This window comes from Sphaerodactylus townsendi, linkage group LG16, assembly GCF_021028975.2.
Source record: "Sphaerodactylus townsendi isolate TG3544 linkage group LG16, MPM_Stown_v2.3, whole genome shotgun sequence".
Classification (NCBI taxonomy): domain Eukaryota; kingdom Metazoa; phylum Chordata; class Lepidosauria; order Squamata; family Sphaerodactylidae; genus Sphaerodactylus; species Sphaerodactylus townsendi.
Window position 1 is genome coordinate 33,069,416 of NC_059440.1, and position 17,687 is coordinate 33,087,102.

Genomic DNA, 17,687 nt, shown 5'->3' on the forward strand with positions numbered 1-17,687 from the left:
GGAAAAAGAACCTGGTTTGGATTGTCTATTCATCAGTACAGTTCGGGTGCATTTCACCTGTTTGTCTCAGAAGTTGTCTTCTAAAAAGAAGCAGGGTAGGTACCTACAGAGAGACTCCCTGAGCCTGTTTCTCTGTTCTGTTGTAGAAGAGGAGGAGTTTGGATTTATACTCTGCCTTTCTATCCTATAAGGAGACTCAAAGGGGCTTACGAACTCCTTTCCCTTCCTCTCTCCACAACAGCCACCTCGTGAGGTAGGTGGGGCTGAGACAGTTCTGAGAAAACTGTGACTGGCCCAAGGTCACCCAGCAGGCTTCATGTGTAGGAGTGGGGAATCAGACCCAGTTCTCCAGATTAGAGTCCACCATTCTGAGCCAGACCCAATATTTCTCCAGCCTTTTTTTTAAGTTCAAAAGGGAAAATTGGAAATTTAAAGTGGTTCCCTCTTTACCTACAGCTATCCTAGAATTACTTTTTAGAAGGAATCAGACAATACATGGAGCCAATCTGTCACTGAGGGCCATTAACCATGTTAGCTAAATGGAACTTCCATGTTCAAAGGCAGTACGCCTCCAAATACCAGATGCTTGGGGCAGGTTATCACCTTCATGTTCTGCTTGTGAATGTTTTCAGGGGCATCTAGTTGACAGCGTCTGGAATAAATGGGCCTTATTCTGATCCGGTGGCCTAATTCTTCTATTCTTAAGAAAGCAGAGTCAACTACCTTTCGGCATGATCCCTCTCTTGCTGTGCCATGGTTTAGCCTGATTTCTGGCTGCTGAGACGCCCCCGGAAACAGGTCCATGGCAGAAGGCATCCCCAAGGAGCCGGTGAGTTTGGAAGGCTTGGCCATTCCTCCATGTTTCTGAATGGTTGACAGCCTTAAGTTGAGATGCACACAAGAAGCTGTCTTGTTTTGAATTGGAACCTTGGTCCATTAAAGTCGGTCTTGCCTGCTCAAACTGGCAATGGCTCTCCAGGGGTCAGGCAGAGGTTTTTGACATCCCCTGCGGTCAGATCTTTTCAACTGGAGAGGCCAGGAATTGAACCTGGGGCCTTCTGCATGCCAAGCGGAGGCTCTACCTCTGAGCCATGGCCCCTCCCCAGTGGACGAGGCTGATGGAAATAAAGGCTTGTGGGCTCCCTTCCAATAGTGGGAGTATCAGGGGCAGATAAAACACAGGAAGCCCTGCCGTCTTTCACCCAACAGGAAATGGGAGTATTGCTGTTTTTGCAGAGCAGAGATGTCTACGGAAGGAGGGGAGCCACGAAAGGTGGGGAGAAGAAGGCTAAGACTGTGTCGGTGTCTCAATTAGAGCATTCAGCAAAGTTTACCACAATAATCTTTGAAAAAGCCCTGTAGGGTGGTGGTAAGAACTACGGTCAAGTTGCAGCTGACTTACAGTGACCCAGTAGGATTTTCAAGGCAACGGGTGAACAGAAGTGGTTTACCATTGCCTGCCTTTAACCAGGGTTGACCCTGCTAAGCGCCTGAAATCTGGCAAAATCAGACTATCCTGGAAAGATAGGTCAGGCTTATGTAAACAAAAGCCGGGGATGGCCTTTCTCTGGCCACCATCTGGCAGAGGTTAGATTTGACCCGCTGGCCTCCCAGATAGCAGCTTGTTCTCTCAGCCAGTATGATACACCTAAAGAACAGCACAAATTTAGGGAAGAAGGTATGTGTAGGGTGTTGTGTGGTTTCCTGGCCGTATATATGGCTTGGACCATGCCTGTGTCTTGAAAATATTTGTGAAGGCCTCGCCCCAGACACTCAAGCTTCTGCCTGCTGCTTCTGCTGCTTCCCATAGGAGCTGACAAAGGTGCTCGCCCAGGTCACGGTGATCTCTGCCTTTGGATCTACTTTTCAATATGGCTACAACCTCGTAGTGATGAACTACCCAGCCCAGGTGAGCTGGTCCTGAGGATCAGGAGGGATAGCTGACCTGTGCGCACTGGGTTTGACCCTGAGGTTTGCTACCTCAGGTGTGTGGGAAGGCCCCGATATTCCAAAGTGATGTTCTTCTCTCCTAGTGGATGCAAGATTTTTACAACCAGACCTATCACAAGAGGAACAATATCAACATAGACCGAGGCCTGCTCATGTTCTTGTGGGGGCTCACGGTTACGTTCTTCCCAATCGGAGGCCTGATTGGGACCCTTTTGGCTCGGCCCTTGGCGGATCATTGCGGCAGGTACTGAGATAAACCTCGTGATGACGGGTGCTGCATCCAACCCCAAAGAGCCACATTGGATGCTATTGGGAGAGAGCGTGACTTTGGCTAACTCTTGTCTCTATGGTTTCATCTAGCAAACAAACAGTAAGATCATCCTGTTGAGTGATGTTCAATGATTTGGGGCAGGTTTGTGGAAATGGTGAGCACCATGTGATGATGTCTAATGCCCTGCGACTGAAGTATTAGGATTCTTAATTTGTAAGATTGGTTCTATCCAAGACCAGTGGGTCATTTGAAAAGAAAAAGAAGAAGAGTTTGGATTTATACCCTACTTTTCTCAACCGTAAACAGTCTCCAAGCAGCTTACAAACTCCTTTTCCCTTTTTCTCCCCACAACAGGCACCCTGTGAAGCAGGTGGGGCTGAGAGAGTTCTGAGCGAACTGTGACTAGACCAAGGTCAACCAGCAGGCTTCATGGGGAAGAGCGGGTTGCCAAAACTTATTGGTTGCCAAAACTTACGGGGAGGAGCGAGTTGCCAAAACTTACCAAAAACTGATTGGTACAAGCTTTCTTGGGCATGCACACAAAAGCTTTTACCAAGAATAAGAGCTTGTTGGTCTTAAAGATGCCCCTGGACTCAAACATTTGCAGCTTCAGACCAACACGGCAACCAACTAGAATTTTTGTCCTAGACAGGCACTAATTATCTTACTCTGCAAATGTAACCTCTATCTGTGGGTTCTGTGGGGCAGAACTTGGAATGAGTTTGCAACAACAAATTTTAAAAACAAAATGGTTTACTTTCTTAACATATAACATCAACATTTAACATCACACTTCAAGGTCCTGTTCAGGTTGCATTTTCAAGTCCTTATATTTACAGTCTACTGATACTGCCAAGTCCAATTCTTCTTTGCAAGTGGGTTGGCTCCTGAAGACTCCAAGGGCTTGGTGAACAGGATTCAACATGATGAAGGTTTCCAGGAGAACTCTCATCCATTACAAACATTAAAAACCCTGAAACAATACACTCCAACATTTACAACATAGCAAAAATAAACAGCTACCTTCCCACTAGTTCCCAACAACATTGCAGCTACCTTAACAAGGTGTTAAGGGCTTATACAAACCAAGGTCTGAGTCTGGTAGCCTTGTCTCCTCCAAACTGCATGAGCTCTGCAGCCTTCTGCTGCTTTGATTCTCCACCCCTTTCTGGGTCAACCCATTCTGAGCATGGGGGTTACACAAACATCTTCCCAAAGGACCATTTATCAGCGGCCGTAAGTTGCAAACCAGGACTGTCGGATGTCTCTCCGCCCCCCCCCCCTTTTTGTCCAAAGGACAGCTTGAAAGAGAGGGCTTTGTGACATGTAGTTGGACCAAATAATCAGTGGGATCAGGTTGACCTCCCTGGAGGGGAACTGGTAGGATCTCCCAATGGCCCTTGGCTGGCGGGAGAGAACAGAGCCCTTCCCTGCACTTCTCCGTTGCTTTTCCTGCCATGCTGTCGGGCACCTGCTCTTTTTGTGCTGCCCATCCATCCCTACTGCTTTTTTGCTGTTGTTTCAGGAAACACATCTTGCTGGTAAATAACGCCTTTTCCATAGTCGCTGCTGTCCTCAGCTGTTGCTCCAAAGCAGTGCATTCCTATGAACTGGTCATCTTTGCACGCCTGCTCATTGGGATATGTGCAGGTGAGTTGGGGCCCGGATAGCCTGGTCTCATAATCAAAGGCAGTGGACATCGGAGAGGTCTACGCGTACTCAGGTGCACTCATTTTTTCTTGCTCGCGTGCATTCTCAGCCCGGAGTGTCATGCGCACCTGGAACAGAGATGGGAGGGTTAGAATAGGCCTCTACCGAAGCCTCACAAGGCATTTCTTGGGGCTGATCTTGTTTGTTGACCAGATCACTTGTACTCCGTCTTTCCCCATGAAAAGGTCTTCGAGAGGCCTTGCTAAGATGGTGAACTACAAGTCTTCATCATGCTGTGGCCCTTCTCTGAAGATGCTCTGAGATATTTCTGAGCTACCGTAGGCTGTGTGTATATTGTGAATTATCCTTTGATTGTCAAGGCATAGCCTGCAACGTTGTCCCCATGTACCTTGGAGAGATGTCCCCTCACAACCTGCGAGGAGCTGTCATCGTGGTGGCTCATTTCTTCATCACCTTCGGCATCTTGGTGGGCCAGGCCCTCAGTCTCCACAATGTCCTTGGAACCAGGAAAGGTATGCCAGATTCCAGAGGTGTGTTTTGCCCATTATGGGTCATGGGTATTCCTGCCATTCATTACCTAGCTGCTTCTTCCACAGGCTGGCCGATGCTGTTATTCTTCACTGGCATTCCAGCATTATTTCAATTATCTCTGCTGCCTCAGTTCCCTGAGAGTCCCAGATATCTACTGATACAGAAGGGAGATGAAGAGGAAGCAAGGAAAGGTACAAATGGATCAGCACAGAGGCCTTTGGGTGTGGGAACTCCAAGGAGCAGCAATGGCGTAGGAGGTTAAGAGCTCGTGTATCTAATCTGGAGGAACCGGGTTTGATTCCCAGCTCTGCCGCCTGAGCTGTGGAGGCTTATCTGGGGAATTCAGATTAGCCTGTGCACTCCCACACACGCCAGCTGGGTGACCTCGGGCTAGTCACAGCTTAAGAACATAAGAACATAAGAACAAGCCAGCTGGATCAGACCAGAGTCCATCTAGTCCAGCTCTCTGCTACTCGCAGTGGCCCACCAGGTGCCTTTGGGAGCTCACATGCAGGATGTGAAAGCAATGGCCTTCTGCGGCTGCTGCTCCTGAGCACCTGGTCTGTTAAGGCATTTGCAATCTCAGATCAAAGAGGATCAAGATTGGTAGCCATAAATCGACTTCTCCTCCATAAATCTGTCCAAGCCCCTTTTAAAGCTATCCAGGTTAGTGGCCATCACCACCTCCTGTGGCAGCATATTCCAAACACCAATCACACGTTGCATGAAGAAGTGTTTCCTTTTATTAGTCCTAATTCGGAGCTCTCTCAGCCCCACCTACCTCACAGGGTGTTTGTTGTGAGGGGGGAAGGGCAAGGAGATTGTAAGCCCCTTTGAGTCTCCTACAGGAGAGAAAGGAGGGATATAAATCCAAACTCTTCTTCTAGTCATACAAGCCATGCTGAAGAAAGCTGCAGCAGATAATGCCAATATCATATGATCGCATTGTTCAGTCTTGATAAGAAGGTGGTCTTTGTTGTGGTTTTATATAGTTCTGTGGAACGCACATGGCGCTTTAGAGGTGCATAAGTGGGCTTGGCATCAGGTGTTGGCATAATGGGGGGACAGCTGGGGCCCCATGTTATCCTCCCAGCCAACCCTGTGAGGTAGGATAGGTTGAAGTGACATGACCAGCTGAGGGAGATTCATGGTAGAGTAGAAATCTGAAGCTTGGCCTTCCAGATCCCAGTCTGGTACTAACCACTACAACATATTTACTTGGTCAAAGGATCGTAGAAACATAGAGTTGGATGGGACTTCCAGGGTCAATAGTCCAACCCCCTACCCAATAAAGGAAATTCCTCCCCACCCCCACCCCACACCCCCAGTGTTTCGACACAGAACAAGCGAACACTGAAGTCTGCAGAGTTCAAACAGTACTATAAAAGAACCCCGGCTCCCTCCCCAATATTGATAAGGAAAACAAAGTAAAATCACACAGCAAGAATCTCCAGCAGATGCATGCATACCTGTGCCTGACTCAAACTTCCAGGCAACGCGCCAAGGATGGTTTTCGGCGTGCATTCACAAGGGAGCCAATAGCTAAAGAAACACACAGCTCTTGACATCTGCTCTGTGCCCAGAAGAAGACAAAAAACAAAACTTCAGGCTCCCTGGCCAAAGTGACCTGGAGGAAAATTGCTTCCTCACTTCAAAGTGGTGGCTTGCGTTATCCTGGGCCTCTGATTATCACTGTATACCAGGGGTCCCCAAACTACGGCCTGGGGGCCAAATGTGGCCTCCTGAAGGCATTTATCCGGCCCGCCAGGCATGGCGGCGATGGCTCCATTCATGTGCAGTGGGGGCTCAAGGGAGAGGAGGAACCGGCCCCAACCGCTGTTGATTGCAATTACATGATGGCACCCCCAAATCTCCATGAATTTTCTGACCCAGAGTTGGAAACCTTACACGTGGCAACTCCTGCTCCGCCCTTCCCTCTCAGCTACCCCATATGTTGCTCTCAGGCTTTCTGTTCCGCCTCACTCCCATTGGCATCAGCCAGGCTGGTGAATCGCTCGCTGGCTGCTAGGGAGGAAGAACCCAGGAAGATACCTAATCCTGGGTTAGATGGAATGCTTCATTGGGAAAGTTCTGCTTTTTTTTTTTTTTACAGGGGAAGGTATTCCACAGCCTCCCCAACAATATTTGGAGCCCACCCTGTACTTGACATACTTTGGTCACTGTTCTAAAAATAGACCATGACAGAAAGGCTGAAAGGTGAAATCAAACATTTTACAATCATTTGTGCATAGGAATTTGTTCATAGTTTTTTTTAGTCCGGCCCTCCAACAGTCTGAGGGACAGTGAACTGGCCCCCTGTTTAAAAAGTCTGGGGACCCCTGCTCTATACCTTTCCAAAGTTCAAACCTACTCTTTCCACATACACCTGCCCACCTCTTAGTTACAAGATTCCACCTTGTCCAAGTTCTCATCCAAGAGCTATGTTCCTGGGAGAAAACAACCAGTATGGTGCAGTGGTTTGAGCATCAGACTCTGGGAAACTGGATTCAAAAACTCACTCTGCAGTGGAACCTTGCTAAGAGACTTTGTGCCGGTCACTTCTTTCTTTAGCCAACTCTGTCTCACATGGTGGTTGAGAGGAGAACAGTGCAAATTGCTTTTGGTTCTCATTGGCAAGAAAAGCAGAGTATAAATAAAATTAAAATTAATACAAAACATAAAATGAAGCAAATACACACATTAATTCCACTTTGGACTGTTTTTCTGGCTCACTTTTTAAATACACTGTGGCCCAATCCAATCCAATCCAAAAACCTTTATTAGGCATAAACCAGAAGTACCATACATTCCAAGTACAAAAACAGGATCATTGTTATATATCATGTAGAACAGGGGTAGGGAACCTGCGGCTCTCCAGATGTTCAGGAACTACAATTCCCATCAGCCTCTTTCAGCATGGCCAATTGGCCATGCTGGTAGGGGCTGATGGGAATTGTAGTTCCTGAACATCTGGAGAGCCGCAGGTTCCCTACCCCTGATGTAGAACATGGATTAAAAATGTAGCAACTGCTTCAGAAATTTCTACATTAGGGCTGTTCAATAGCTTAGACATTTTTAGTTTGTCTGAGAGAAACATAAATTCTACAGGTAGTAAAGCTCCCAGATCGGTTCTAATATCATTATACCTCGAACAGTAAAGCAGGATATGAGGGATTGAGTCCATAGCGTTGGGACAGTACCGACAACAACGCTCACTTTGTGGGATGTTCAGGAAACGACCTTGAAGATAGACAGAGGGGAATGAGTTGCACCTTGCACACTGTGACCCACTTGAGAGTCTGTTTCAAGCAGAAAGCAGAATCACAATAATTTTAAACAAAATGAGGATTCTTTGTCCAGGGGGATGAAGCCCAAAGAGGTTTATGAGTCTGGGTGTCCTGAAAACCATGGAGCTGATAGCGTTCCACCTTCAAGTTTGTGTGTAGTATCCTAACATTTCCTCCCTTACCCCAATCCCTCCCGCTCCCTTTCAAATCCTTTTATTCTCTCCTCCTACACAGCTTTGCGGGAGGTGAGACAGCGCGAGGATGTGGAGGACGAGATCGAAGAGCTGAAAATGGAGGATGATTTTGAAAAGCCGGAAAAACAGATGTCCATGTGTAAGCTTGTGCTTTGCTTAAATCAACACCCGCAACTCCTTTCCATCGTCGTCATGACACTCAGCCAGCATCTCTCTGGTCTCAACACAGTAAGTAAAGTGATGTCCCAAGAGGTTGGTCAGTTGAGTCCCAAAAAGTCAACATTTTTGCTGCCTCTCCCCAGCAGCCCTTGAGTCTAAGAACGTCCCTTCAGAATTTCTTTTCCCATGGTCTGATTTCAGATACATTATTATGCAGAGAAAATCTACCTCTCTACGGGGGTACAAGAGGACTACGTAAGGTACATCTCTATGATGATAAGCGGAGCGGTCATCTTCATCACCATAATAACGGTACACCTCTCCCATCTCTCTTTTCTTTCCTGTTTTAAATCTCTCTCAACCTTCCCTCCAAGTATCCTAGGAATTAAAATTTGGTGCTGGGAATACTTTGGTAGAGACTTCCCAACCCATTTGTCTCCCCTCTGGCAGAACCAAAATCCCCAGAGTTCCCTGGGGAAAAAGGGAATGTCTAGTAGTTTGTCTATGGCAGTGTTTCCCAACCTTTTCGAGGTCAGGGTACCCTTGACCTCACTCTTCATATCTCACGGTACCCCTGCCGCCACCCTCCACCTTCCCCTCCCATTGCCCCTGCTTGCCACACCCCCCAGCTTCCCCTCCCAGGGTGAAGGGTAGCACTGGGGGTTGTAGTGGCTGCTGATCTTGTGGTAGGCCCTGCCCCATGGGCCAGCTCCATGTCCTTGCTGGCACCGGTGGGAGACACCACAAAAATGAGGGGGTGGTGGTGGTAGTGTTGCCGCGGAACCCCTGGGACATGCTCATGGCACCCCAGGGTACCAGGGAACCCTGGTTGAGAATGGCTGGTCTATGGTATAAATATGCCCAAGATGCTAGCCTGGCCCTTGCAAAGTTAGAGCTTTCAAAGTGCAAAAGCCTTGAAAACACAAAGTGCAAAAGCCTTGAAAACACATTCATGACAAAGTCATTTCTGGCAAATACCTGGAAATTGTATCAGCCACCCCTAGCACTCTAGGAATTCCCTGGAACTTTATTATAAAGGCCAGAGAGGATTTGTGAATCCATAGAGGATCTCAGGGTGGCTATAATATTACTTCTGAGTTTTTACTGGACATGATGTCATGATTTCTACAACACTGCATATCTTCCCACTGCCTGGAGTAAAACCTTTGGAGGTCTGTACCACACAGCAGAAGAATTCCCACCACTATCTGGAAGTTGGTACTCTTAATATGTCCTTAGTCTCTGCTTCAGGCTTCGAGTGCATAGTTCTTTGTTTAAGGGCTTTGACCTCTTGACATCAGTACAGTCAGAGGTGGGATCCAGCAGGTTCTCACAGGTTCCCAAGAGTAGGTTACTAATTATTTATGTGTGCCGAGAGGGGGTTGCTAATTGGTGATTTTGCCACATGATTTTTGCCCCTCCTCTCAGCAGTAGCGCGCAGAACTTGAAGCAGTCTAGCAGGAGGTGCATTGGCGTGCGTGGCAGCCTGCACCTGCGTGCATTTGTTTCCCGCCCAAGGACCGGCGCAGCGGCTGCGTCCTTGCCACAGCCCCGCCCATGAATGCCCCGCCCCTGGAATGTCTGGCCACGCCCCCACGCTCCCACTGGCACTACGCCACAGTTTGAATCCCACCACCATGGGAACCTGTTACTAAAATTTTTGGATCCCACCACTGAGTACAGGTCATACAAATGCAGCTTGTATTGTTTATGCTGTAAGCAGAATTTAAAGACTCCGTATTAATGTACATACATCTACTCCTAAAATAATTGTTCATATGGCATGAGAACCAAGCAATCAGCCTTTATACTGCTCTGCCTCCAAGGAGCTATGGTACATTTACCCTCCCACACAACCTTTTATTCAGGCAAGAATCCCATGCAGGTAGATTAGGATGAGAGAAGGTCATTGGTCCAAAGCTTGCCAATCAGCTTCCTGGAGAAGTAGGGATTTGAATTCCAGACTCCCCAGTCTAAACACTGCAGTTTGGTGTCTCATGATGGCCTCTTTCCAGCACCTCCTTGCCTTTGTATCTTCCAGATTTTTGTTGTCGATTCTTCGGGGCGAAGGGTGCTACTTCTCACCGGATTTGGAATATGCAGCGTCAGCTGCATTCTGCTAGCCATGGCCCTAGAACTTCAGGTCTGTAGTTCAAAATGTCAGGCTTTGTCCTAATCTATGGGGCAAGGGGTAATGATTAAGAGTGGTGGATTCTAATCTGGGGAACCAGGTTCGATTCTCCACTTTTCCACATGAAGCCTGCTGGGTGACCTTGGGCCAGTCACAGTTCTCTCAAAACTCTTTCAGTCCCACCTACCTCACAAGGTGTCTGTTGTGGTGAAGGGGAAGAGAAGGTGTTTGTGAGCCACTTTGAGAGTCCTTACGGTTGAGAAAAGAGGGGTATGAAGCCAAACTCCTCTCTTCCTCTTCTTCATGTGGTTTTGGCTTCCTGATGTTTTGTGGCATCTCGTGGGCCAGGGACAGCAGGGAACGTGGACATGCCAATAGCAAAGGAGGAATGTAGGGATAGATCCCACATGCCAAGTGAAACCACTGGTCCCACTAGCCCAGTACTAACTACTCTGACAAGAAGCAGGTCTCCAGGCAGAGAAAAGTCTATCCCAAAGATACCTGCTATCTTTGAAACCTTTGTAATGGAAGATAGAACCTGGGACCTTCTGTATGCAAAACCATGTGCTCTAATCTGGAGAACCAGGTTTGAATCCCTTCTCTGCCACTTGAGCTGTGGAGGCTTCTCTTGTTATCTAGATTAGCTTGTGCACTCCAGCACATGCCAGCTGAGTGACCTTGGGCTAGCCACAGTTCTTCTGAGCTCTCTCAGCCCCACCTACCTCACAGGGTGTTTGTTGTGAGGGGGGAAGTGAAAGGAGAGTGTCAGCCCCTTTGAGTCTCCTTACCGGAGAGAAAGGGGGGATATAAATCCAACTCTTCTTCTTCTCCTTCTCCTTCTCCTTCTCCTTCTCCTTCTCCTTCTCCTTCTCCTTCTCCTTCTCCTTCTCCTTCTCCTTCTCCTTCTCCTTCTCCTTCTCCTTCTCCTTCTCCTTCTCCTTCTCCTTCTCCTTCTCCTTCTCCTTCTCCTTCTCCTTCTCCTTCTCCTTCTCCTTCTCCTTCTCCTTCTCCTTCTCCTTCTCCTTCTTCTTCTCCTTTGCTCCAGTACAGGGGTCTCCAGATATTCATGGACTACAGTTCATGGACTACAATTGGCCATGGTGGCAGGGGCTGATGGGAATTGTAGTCCATGAACATCTGGAGTGCTGCAGGTTGCAGACCCCTGCTCCAGTGCCTCGACTACAATATTTTAAAAAAAGATTTGCCAGGTGGCCCGGCTCACCCTTCACGGAATCATGACCCTCTTTCTCCCAACAGAGCAATCTTGCTTGGATGTCCTACTTCAGCACCGCTTTCATCATTGTCTATGTGATCGGCCACTCCATCGGGCCCAGTAAGTCATCCTTGGTGCTTTGAGGAGCGCAGGGCAGCTGTGGGGAATGCTGAGCAAACCCCTGAATCCGTGGTCTTCACCCAGGTCCCATTCCCCGAGTGATGATTGCAGATATGTTCCTTCAGTCGTCGCGAGCCTCTGCTTTCATGGTTGGGGAAACTGTGCATTGGGTCATCCACTTCCTTTTGGACATGCTGTTTCTTCACATTAAGGTTGGTGGCTTCTTGCAAGCTGTTTTGGGTGGGCCCCCAATAGCTTCTTTCAGCTCAGGGGCAAACTGTGGCTTGCAGCACCGGGGCTGGCAGCTGGCCAGCAGTGCGAAGCCTCTGGATCGGCCAGGCCTGGTATAAATCATTGCAGCTTGTTTTGCTTCTGATGGGTCAACACAGCAGGACTTGCTGCCTGTCTTTGACTCCCACAATGGACTATGGAGAACCTGGGCCAGAGAACCCCTGTTCCGTTCATGGTTTCATGCACCACCTTCCCCAGACAGGCCCAGCCTCCTAGTGTCTGGTCCAGAAATGCAGATATTTGAGGCCCTGTGTCCACTAACCTGGATAGCTTTAAAAAGGGCCTGGACAGATTTATGGAGGAGAAGTCGATTTATGGCTGCCAATCTTGATCCTCCTTGATCTGAGATTGCAAATGCCTTAGCAGACCAGGTGCTCGGGAGCAGCAGCCGCAGAAGGCCCTTGCTTTCACATCCTGCATGTGAGCTCCCAAAGGCACCTGGTGGGCCACTGCGAGTAGCAGAGAGCTGGACTAGATGGACTCTGATCCAGCTGGCTTGTTCTCATGTTCTTATGTTCTTATCACAGTTGCTTTCTGACCCACCCCAGTCATGGCTGATTTCCTTCCCTCGCTCTCCTTCTTAATTGTGGCCACCTCCACTTGTGGCTACCCTGGAGGGAGCAGAGTGTGCCTTTTTGCCTTTTGGAATGCTGGCAAGTTGGAAAGAAACGGTAGGGATGGCAGTAATGCAGAAGGCCCCTGGGACCATTGAGAGGGGTATGCTGCATGGATTCTCTTGCCCCCTGCTTCCAGACGCTTCTCTCACTGGGTAACCAGAATCAACTCAGTATTTTCCACTTCAGGAGCAGCAGTGGCGTAGGAGGTTAAGAGCTCATGTATCTAATCTGGAGGAACCGGGTTTGATTCCCAGCTCTGCCACCTGAGTTGTGGAGGCTTATCTGGGGAATTCAGATTAGCCTGTGCACTCCCAACACATGCCAGCTGGGTGACCTTGGGCTAGTCACAGCTTTTCGGAGTTCTCTCAGCCCCACCCACCTCACAGGGTGTTTGTTGTGAGAGGGGAAGGGCAAGGATATTGTAAGCCCCTTTGAGTCTCCTGCAGGAGAGAAAGGGGGGATATAAATCCAAACTCTTCTTCTTCTTCTTTGCCAGCTGAAGCCCTTGGCAATTGCCCAACCAAGCCTGACCTTGATATGGGTCCTGCCCAAGGTGTTGGTGAGGAGCCAACCCTGTCAGTAGTGCACTCCTCGGAGAACACCTTGGATAATAAAACGTGATCCGTGAATGACCTGAGCGTCCTCTCGTGCCTTTTATCTTTCCCTTTCACATGTGTAGGTTGGTATCGAGCCGTACAGCTTTATCGTCCTCTTCCTCATCTGCATGTTCACCTATACTTACATCTTCAAAATGGTCCCAGAAACCAAGAAAAAGAGCTTTGTGGAGATCAGGAAGGTTATGAACCATCACGTGGGTCAGAGCAGCCCGATGAAGATGTGAGCAGGGAAATAGCAACTTGGGGGATTCTCAGCCTGCTTCAGAGAAGGGAACGGGTGAAAGAAAATGGCAAGAGAAACTAAAATGGGATCCTCCAACTGTTTTGACATGCATCGGTGATAGCAGTTGCTCTTCTTCACCTGGCTGTCTTTTTGTATGCAGGTGTTTGCACTCACCTGTTGCGAAAGGGGGGCTGTCAAGAAATCCAAAGATTTCCACTCCTTCCACTCCTGGGAGTGCACTGTGTGAATATTGGCGATCACTGTTTTGCTTGTATAAAGGTTCTTGACCATCTCAAGCTACCTTAGATGGATACATTTGCCTGATTATGTCTTCTTTCACTACGGCTGCTTCGTGGGGAACGGCTACCCTTTGCATTTAAAGAGTCCTGGTGTAATGGTGGCAGCCTGCTGTATTCCAGTGTTTCTCTGCATCCTCTACCTCTCTCTTTTTCCCACCCAGATCTGATTTGTGGTGGCTTTTTAAAACATCAAACGTAATTGCGGAACCAATGTGTTCCCAGGTGTGTTCATGGTTAAAGTGCCATTAAGGTTTATCTTTTACATTTTCCTTTTTTTTGTCTCTCCTTTCGCCTTCCACCTTAATTAATTACTAGTACTCTTCTACTGGCCTGAATAAACAGTTAATTATCAGTTCTTGAGAATGGGGGTGGGGGGGAGGTGTTAGAGAAGGGGTTCTGTATTGCTTTTCACTTTGCAGCTAAACCTACTTGCCTTCTTTTATCTTTTCAGTTTTATTTTTGATAATCGAGATGTTGCAAACTTGCAATGCAAAAAAAAAGAGGAATAGCATGCAATCAAATTAACTGTAAAGTGAAAAGCATAACTTGACCCTTACCAATCCCCCCCCAGGCATAAAAATGGGTGAATACAATTTGATGCAGGAATTCCACATCCACAGGTAATAGTTATTTAGGCTGTAAACAAAGGAGGTGGGGGGGAAATTGCAATGCAAAAAAAAAGAGGAATAGCAAGCAATCAAATTGACTGTAAAGTGAAAAGCATAATTCGACCTTTACCAATTCCTCCCAAGGCATAAAAATGGGTAAACACCATTTGATGCAGGAATTCCACAGCCACAGGTAATAGTTATTTAGGTTGTAAACAAAGGAGGTGGGGGGGAAATTGCAATGCAAAAAAAAAATAGGAATAGCAAGCAATCAAATTGACTGTAAAGTGAAAAGCATAATTCGACCTTTACCAACGTGTCCCCAGGCATAAAAATGGGTGAACACCATTTGATGCAGGAATTCCACAGCCACAGGTAATAGTTATTTAGGTTGTAAACAAAGGAGGTGGGGAAAATCTGCAATTCTTACAAAAATGGGTAAACACCATTTGATGCAGGAATTCCACAGCCACAGGTAATAGTTATTTAGGTTGTAAACAAAGGAGGTGGGGGGAAAATTGCAATGCAAAAAAAAAATAGGAATAGCAAGCAATCAAATTGACTGTAAAGTGAAAAGCATAACTCGACCTTTACCAACGCGTCCCCAGGCATAAAAATGGGTGAACACCATTTGATGCAGGAATTCCACAGCCACAGGTAATAGTTATTTAGGCTGTAAACAAAAGAAGTAGGGGTAAAGTACACAGAACAACAAATGTGTTGCGGGCCACTTCGTTGTGAGAATGAAGTTCCTTGTTAGGGACAAGATAAATTATAGAAGGCTGATCAGTAGGATCTGGGAAGGACATTGGGAAAATGGATCAGTTAGTTCACCCCTGTGAGGATTTAAATGGAAATAGCTGTACCTGCAGTTTTTCACATGCAAAACAGGCTCTCAGTGAGGATTTCTCGTTCTTGACCTCTTTGTGGGTTCACAGTTAACCACAAGACCTGTTTATTATTACCTGGATCATCATGGTCTCTTGGCAGTGTTATCTTCATATTTCAGGTTAAAATGTTACTTATTCCTATCACTGCAAGAGAAGACCCCAGACCTGGATTTAGATGCAGCAACCCATAACCCACCCCCCAAATCAGCTCAGCGTGGAAAGATTTGAAGAAGCGGGTCAGACTGCAGATATCAGGGGATTTGGATCTGATTCAGGAATAGTGTTGCTATATCCTGTCCTGACATTTTTAAGGTTGCAAAATGCTTTAGTATTCTCATCTTATTTAACCTCCTAATAGCCCTGCAAGGAAGGCACAGAGAGAGACAGAGAGAGACAGAGAGAGAGAGCATACCCTCGGCCTCCCACTTAGAGCTGTAACAAAACAAGGGCTTAAAACAGCCTCTTTCACCCAAACCCTGATGCGATGGTGTCACTCAGTTTGCCAGTTTCTGGGGCTGTTTCAAGATTTCACACTTAGTTGGTCTCAATGATACAGGTCTTGCTGAAAAATCCTACAACTGTTGTTGACCCACAGTGCCAGCAGGGGGAGCCAGAGATTGTGAATACCTCTACTACTTTGTTAAAAGGTTTTGCAAAGGATGAATTGAAGACCACCTAAATCTCTGTGAAATCAATTCCATGGCTGTCGCTTGGACAGGATGTGGCACCAGACTGGCATCTTGTTTTTCACAGCACAAGCCCCATGTGCTACTCTTAACCATGTTTTCATGAATAATCCAACTGTACTGCAAAATTCTCAGGGACTCACTAACACGACTTCATATAATAACACTGCTAAACAGTAATAGTAACTACTGTTCAGTAGTAGTAACTACTTATAATAATAGCACTAAACAATGATAGTAACTACGACCCAAGCGGAGCATCCTAAAACAAAGACAGCCCAGTACCAGGTGGATGAAGTTACAATTCTACTTAGTTCTTTTTGTTCAAACGAGTATGATCCAGTGGTGGGATCCAAAAATTTTAGCAACAGGTTCCCATGGTGGTGGGATTCAAACTGTGGCGCAGCACCAACGGGGCTGGGCGGGGCACGATGGGGGTGTGGCCGGGCATTCTGGGGGTGGGGCATTCCGGGGGGGGGCTGGGGCAAGGACGCAGCCGCTGCGCCGGTCCTTGGGCGGGAAACGAATGCACGCAGGCGCAGGCTGCCACGCACGCCGGTGCACCTCCTGCTAGACTGCTTCAAGTTCTGCGCGCTACTGCTGAGAGGAGGGGCGTAACTAAGGCAAAAATCATGTGGCAAAATCACCAATTAGTAACCCCCTGTAGGCACACACAAATCATTAGTCGGAGCCCCAATATGGATTACCCAAATTAAATCACCTTTTGAGTCAGTACAGGAGGCATGCTTTTGCTTGGCGAAGAATTTTAGGGTCACCAGGTGTGTCCCCTATGACACCCTCAGTAGAAACTGGACAAAATAGCATGGAATTGATGGCATGGACAAAAGACATTTTAAAGGTACTGGACCCCAAATTCGTTTTTGAGCCCCAAAACCCAATAGCTTTATACATCAACTCTTATCAGAATCACCAGCTTCTGTGAAAATGGTTGGCTATTTTAGATAAGAAACTTTTAACAACATGGGCTTAACAACTGACCAAACCAAACTATGTCTGCCATCCAAATTCAAAATGAGAAATCAAATCTGTTTTAGTCGAAAGAGAAACTTGGGAATGGTGCGGGAGGAAAAGCTGCTCTCCACAGGCCTTGGGAATTGTCCGATCAGACCATTTGGTACCAACTATTTGTACATTTTGTACAACCCCAGACATCGCCATGAGCATACACTTTGGCTCGTTTTAGCAGCTCTGCTGCTAGCTATGACTCTTAGCAGGTATAATAACACTCCATATAGAGAACAGGTTTATGCCAGTGTAATATGGCCAGTTATTTGAGACTGTTCAACATGTACTATTGGAATGTCCAGTAATGCGAGTGGATTACGCTCTATATATACATCTGTCCATTGATAGAGAGCTCAAAGCGATGTTAGGCTACCATCTGTTATGAATTTTCTACTCAGCGGTTCCTGTGATCTTGTATGTGAGAATGTTGCAAAGTTTTTTGAGGGAACTTTATTTGGTAAAGCATAATCATTGCCACCACATAGTAGCAATGGCTAAATTATTTTATGTGTGCATGAATGTTGTGAATGTTCAACGCTGTTTTAATGTATTTTAATATTTGAATGTCTCAGTTAGTAGATAAATGCACCTTTTTACTAACTCTGTAATTTATAATGCCAATAAAGGCTTTGGAATTGGAAAATCATTAGTAACCTACTCTCGGGAACCTGTGAGAACCTGCTGGATCCCACCTCTGGTATGATCTAACTTACAGGGCTGTTGTGACACTAAAAGGAGAACAGGAGAAATATGCACACTGCTCTAAGCTCGTATGGAGGAAGTGTGGAATAAAAAATAGGCTGGACGTAATATAGGAGAGTTTCGGCCTCTTCGACAGCAGAGCAGCTCAGCTAAATGTCCATGTGAGTTCCGGGGTGTATCCACACCCTGTTTTCGTAATGC

The 17,687-nt window shown here is 47.0% G+C and overlaps 1 protein-coding gene and 1 non-coding gene across 2 annotated transcripts; one reads left to right on the plus strand and one right to left on the minus strand.

Annotated features, from left to right (window-relative positions):
* Positions 1–1,027: 1,027 nt before the first annotated feature.
* Positions 1,028–1,102, minus strand: TRNAA-GGC. Its single transcript has one exon. It is a non-coding gene; the product is annotated as a tRNA-Ala (tRNA).
* Positions 1,103–1,876: 774 nt separating this feature from the next.
* Positions 1,877–13,586, plus strand: LOC125445840 (solute carrier family 2, facilitated glucose transporter member 5-like). Its single transcript, XM_048519239.1, has 11 exons — positions 1,877–1,909; positions 2,034–2,194; positions 3,747–3,871; positions 4,252–4,404; positions 4,489–4,614; positions 7,945–8,132; positions 8,265–8,375; positions 10,105–10,206; positions 11,452–11,527; positions 11,612–11,739; positions 13,115–13,586. Exons 1-11 carry the CDS (start codon positions 1,892–1,894, stop codon positions 13,274–13,276), a joined length of 1,350 nt encoding a protein of 449 aa, XP_048375196.1. The 5' UTR covers positions 1,877–1,891; the 3' UTR covers positions 13,277–13,586.
* The last annotated feature ends 4,101 nt before the right edge of the window (positions 13,587–17,687 follow it).

Bases quoted from the DNA above. Each gene is read 5' to 3' on its own strand.
- LOC125445840 (XM_048519239.1), top strand. The intron at 3,872-4,251 runs GTGAGTTGGGGC...TTGATTGTCAAG, and splicing joins GCTCATTGGGATATGTGCAG to GCATAGCCTGCAACGTTGTC. The intron at 11,740-13,114 runs GTTGGTGGCTTC...TCACATGTGTAG, and splicing joins TGCTGTTTCTTCACATTAAG to GTTGGTATCGAGCCGTACAG.